The following is a 5,556-nucleotide window of genomic DNA, read 5'->3' on the forward strand; positions in this document are numbered from 1 at the left end:
GTGACTTTTTGCAAACTCCAGGTGTGCTGTCATGTGCCTTTTTCTCATGGATGGCTTCTGTCTGGCCACTCTACCATGGCTTGTAAATGGGGATTGCAAATGTTCTGATGTGTCTCTGCTTTCTGTCAATCATTTTACATCAAAACAGCACCTCCTTTTGGTTCCACGGATGATGATAACTTCCTTTTGCAAACATGTTGAACCATTTTCATGTTTGTCGTCTGCAAAGCAGTTCCCCTAAAAAGAGTACCTAGGCAAAGCAGAAGGAAGGGCGCTACGAGAAAAGCGATATTCTTTTTATTACGTACTCAAATGCTTACGTGCGCAAACTATGAGGTTTCATCACTGATCTCAATATATTAACTACTGGATCACTGGTTTGCTGAAGAAAACTGAAGTCACCGGCCGCCATCTTGGTACTCACCACAACGTGAAAAAGCCCTGAAAAATAAAAACGGAGTTTATTTAAAATCCTGCTATTCTGTGATTTTTTTTCCACGTTGTGGAAATACCTTCATGAACCTTCGGTCGGTAGGGAGTCCCAATATGGCGGCCGCGTGGCCTCATCAGCAAATGCATTCTCACGGGTGCCCCAACATTACAGAGCACATTCGGTTCAACACCTCCTCTCCTTCAGATGAGGTGACTCTACTTCATTTACATCTCCTTCATTCACCAGCTGCAGCTTCGTCTCTGTTCGTGGTGTTAGGCGGTGTAATCAGCTACGGGCGGTTTAGACGGCTGTAAATCGAACCAACACGCCTGGAAGATACCACTTTGATATCCATTTATTACGTATGCAGTCGGCGGGGGTGAAAGTGAAAAAAAATTGAGAACAGAGGGTAGGGAAAGAAGCTTGAGGGAAGGAATGGGAACCCGGAAGAGCCATGGACAAAGCAACCGAGGAGGGATCGATTTGCGTACATAATAGATCGATGAAATCTCCTCCCAACAAAAATTGATGATGCGAAACAAGAGCACAGGAACCAGGAAGGAAGAAGTGAGTCGGTGAAGAAGAGTCATGGCGGCTCCAGCTTCGCATCGACGGTCGATGCTCTCGGAGCGTCCCACGAGCGGGGCTTCGTCCCGGGTCGTGCTCGCCGATCGTCTCTCGAGCTGCACGACCGACGTGGCCGCCCTGGCGAGGGTGGTCCTCCGAGCCTCGCGCAGCGCCGAGGTGGCTCCATGGCGCTTGTCTGTGCAATGTCCATGTCCGTCCATGTCTGCCGTGTAGTTTCGCGGTTTCTGGAATACGTATCGGGATAAAGCATATACTGTACTTCCATATTTATACAAACAGCTCGACGAGAACAGGAAACCAGGAATACAGTTATGGATTGTGAAAATAGGGGCAATACACCTGGGCGCTCACCTGGTAGAATAAAGCAGGTATACTACACCGATTAAAGGTATTTCAAACCAATTCCAATGGTTGCTAGCAGACAGAGCAGCATGTACAATCATACTAATGTAATCATAAGACTTTAAACAAACAAACAAAAAATACCTATTTTGGGGGGCAATCCCCTGCAGACCCCGATTTTTTAATATAAAATGTCCTGGCACGAGGTGAAGGCCACAAACATGAATGGTTTGTGGAAGAAGCTTTGCCCCCAGATTGTGCTCGACGTCCAGGGATTCAAGGAGACCGAGGAAGAAGTGATTGGCAAGATTGTCCAGTTGGGCAACTTGAGATGGAGATGGATGCTGATGATGTCTCGAGTCCTATTCCCAGCCACTCAGTAACGAGGCCCTGAAGGTGTCAGGTAAAGCTTTGTGGCACAAGGGCCTCATCCATGAACGAATATCATCCGGTATTTCTGGAAGATTTCTCGATATAATCTCTGATTTCCTTTAAAATCGCCAAATTTGTGGTACATGAGGGACGGTCGTCCCTCGTCCATAATACGAATGCTGGTGTTCCTCAAGGGTCTGTGTTTGGTCCAATATTGTTCTTGTTGTACAATGTACATCAATGATCTGCCTGATTGGATTCTTTCTCAGTTATGCATTTACGCAGATGACTCAACACCTGTATACTACCTACCCAAGAACCTCGTATCGTCCGACCCGTGACCATACCAGTACCACTCTCAATCAGGATCTTGAGAGTGTGATAACCTGGGGTAAAGACTGGCTCGTTACTTTAAACCAAAACAAGACCCACTTGTTGTCTGTGTCTAGTTCAAGATCACCTTGTTTTCCAATCTTGTCTATGGATTCTTCACCTTTGCAGGAACTTCCTGTTATCCGTCTGCTTGGATTGGATATCGGCTCAAAACATCAGCTGGGAAAAGTACATCTCTGGTATCGCTAAAAGAGCCTCCCAGGGCCTTGGCTGCTTATTTCGTGCTCGGTGATACCTTCTCAAGCTGCTATTCTCCATCTATATAAGGCCACCATCCCACCTGTTATGGAGTATCATTGCCATATTTGGGCTGGTGCTCCGGCCTGTCACCTATCTCTTCTTGACGGAATCCAGCAACATGCTGCCATTCTGGTGGGACAGGAGTTGGCATCATCCCTGGAACCTCTCTCAGTCCGCCGCTCTGTTGCTTCCTTGAGCCTTCTCTATCGATATTATCATGGAATGTGCTCTGAGGGTCTTTCACAGGTCGTTCCACCTGCGCATATTTTCAGTCGCTCCACACGTTTGGCAGTTTCTTCCCATCCATACACTGTATCTGTCCCAAGGAGTAAGACTATGAGGTATTCCTCCAGTGTTTTCTCCCCTGCACAGCATCATTCTGGAACAGTTTACCTGCATCTTGCTTTCCCCTCTACCCCAACGTACCTCAATTCAAGAGGAATGTCAATAGATTCCTCCTTTCTGTCTAACATCCATACTTTTCTTTCCTTTGCGTGGCTCCCACCTCGAGCGGCCCTGCAGGCTTTGTGGCGGGCAAAATCCCATAAAAGAAAAGCTGGAGGAGATGAGGAGGAGGTCGACGAGATTCCAAAGAGGTCCATGAAGGACATGGCTGAAGCTTTCAGGTTTATTGAGAAGGGCTTCGCTGTGCTTGACACTGAAACCCCTGACCTTGACAGGTTCACCAAAGTGACCAGAACCATCGCTGATACCCTCAGCTGCTGCACGGTGATTTATGACGAGAAGGACCTGTTCAGAACCTGTAAAAAACCAACAAAAAACCGACTATTTTTGACTTACGAACAGAGTTCAGCAATGTAACCCATCGGGGCTCCCTGTACTGTGACGACTGCCCCGGTTTCAGAATTCCAAGATGGTGTTTATGTATTTTGGTAAATTGTTGCTTTTGTATGTTTTATCGAAGGATAGATTTCAGGTAATTTGGGTAAAATGGACAAATTTTAATTTTCAACATCACATGGCACCATTCCTGTTCTGATGACCTTCACCACCGCAGGTGATTGGAGGTTGTTTTCACCCCTGTTCGTATGTCTGTCTGTGAACAAGATATCTCAAAAAGTTATGGACGGATTTGGACGAAACTTGGTGGACAGGTTGTCTGTGTGACAAGGAAGAATTGATTCAATTATGATGAAGATCTGAATATGAATTAAAATACGAGAATTATTTAATTTCTAAGTGATTCTTCACCATTGGGAGATAGGACCAAAAAGATACATAGTGTGATATCTCAAAAAGTTGTGGACGGATTTTGATGAAACTTGGTGGACAAGTTGTGTGTGTGACGAGGAAGAATTGATTCGATTTTGGTGAAGATCTGAATATGAATTCAAATACGAGAATTATTTAATTTCTAAGTGATTCTTCACCATTGGGAGATAGGACCAAAAAGATACATAGTGCGATATCTCAAAAAGTTGTGGACGGATTTTGATGAAACTTGGTGGACAAGTTGTGTGTGTGACAAGGAAGAATTGATTCGATTTTGGTGAAGATCTGAATATGAATTCAAATACGAGAATTATTTAATTTCTAAGTGATTCTTCACCATTGGGAGATAGGACCAAAAAGATACATAGTGCGATATCTCAAAAAGTTGTGGACGGATTTTGATGAAACTTGGTGGACAAGTTGTGTGTGTGACGAGGAAGAATTGATTCGATTTTGGTGAAGATCTGAATATGAATTCAAATACGATAATTATTTAATTTCTAAGTGATTCTTCACCATTGGGAGATAGGACCAAAAAGATACATAGTGCGATATCTCAAAAAGTTGTGGACGGATTTTGATGAAACTTGGTGGACAGGTTGTGTGTGTGACGAGGAAGAATTGATTCGATTTTGGTGAAGATCTGAATATGAATTCAAATACGAGAATTATTTAATTTCTAAGTGATTCTTCACCATTGGGAGATAGGACCAAAAAGATACATAGTGCGATATCTCAAAAAGTTGTGGACGGATTTTGATGAAACTTGGTGGACAAGTTGTGTGTGTGACAAGGAAGAATTGATTCGATTTTGGTGAAGATCTGAATATGAATTCAAATACGAGAATTATTTAATTTCTAAGTGATTCTTCACCATTGGGAGATAGGACCAAAAAGATACATAGTGCGATATCTCAAAAAGTTGTGGACGGATTTTGATGAAACTTGGTGGACAGGTTGTGTGTGTGACGAGGAAGAATTGATTCGATTTTGGTGAAGATCTGAATATGAATTCAAATGCGATAATTATTTAATTTCTAAGTGATTCTTCACCATTGGGAGATAGGACCAAAAAGATACATAGTGCGATATCTCAAAAAGTTGTGGACGGATTTTGATGAAACTTGGTGGACAGGTTGTGTGTGTGACGAGGAAGAATTGATTCGATTTTGGTGAAGATCTGAATATGAATTCAAATACGAGAATTATTTAATTTCTAAGTGATTCTTCACCATTGGGAGATAGGACCAAAAAGATACATAGTGCGATATCTCAAAAAGTTGTGGACGGATTTTGATGAAACTTGGTGGACAAGTTGTGTGTGTGACAAGGAAGAATTGATTCGATTTTGGTGAAGATCTGAATATGAATTCAAATACGAGAATTATTTAATTTCTAAGTGATTCTTCACCATTGGGAGATAGGACCAAAAAGATACATAGTGCGATATCTCAAAAAGTTGTGGACGGATTTTGATGAAACTTGGTGGACAAGTTGTGTGTGTGACGAGGAAGAATTGATTCGATTTTGGTGAAGATCTGAATATGAATTCAAATACGATAATTATTTAATTTCTAAGTGATTCTTCACCATTGGGAGATAGGACCAAAAAGATACATAGTGCGATATCTCAAAAAGTTGTGGACGGATTTTGATGAAACTTGGTGGACAAGTTGTGTGTGTGACAAGGAAGAATTGATTCGATTTTGGTGAAGATCTGAATATGAATTCAAATACGAGAATTATTTAATTTCTAAGTGATTCTTCACCATTGGGAGATAGGACCAAAAAGATACATAGTGCGATATCTCAAAAAGTTGTGGACGGATTTTGATGAAACTTGGTGGACAGGTTGTGTGTGTGACGAGGAAGAATTGATTCGATTTTGGTGAAGATCTGAATATGAATTCGGATATGAGAATTATTTAAATTCTCAAGTGATTCTTCACCATTGA

At 42.2% G+C, this 5,556-nt stretch overlaps 1 protein-coding gene across 1 annotated transcript in view; it reads left to right on the plus strand.

Annotated features, from left to right (window-relative positions):
- Positions 1–526: 526 nt before the first annotated feature.
- Positions 527–5,556, plus strand: part of BORCS7 (BLOC-1 related complex subunit 7) — an 8,889-nt gene continuing 3,859 nt past the window's right edge. The window contains exon 1 of the mRNA XM_068111263.2: positions 527–1,177. Within this exon, the coding sequence (XP_067967364.1) occupies positions 1,022–1,177 (156 nt within the window). The 5' untranslated portion in view covers positions 527–1,021. The remainder of the gene's footprint in view (positions 1,178–5,556) is intronic.

This window comes from Myxine glutinosa, chromosome 3, assembly GCF_964187855.1.
Source record: "Myxine glutinosa chromosome 3, kmMyxGlut1.1, whole genome shotgun sequence".
In the NCBI taxonomy this organism is placed as follows: domain Eukaryota; kingdom Metazoa; phylum Chordata; class Myxini; order Myxiniformes; family Myxinidae; genus Myxine; species Myxine glutinosa.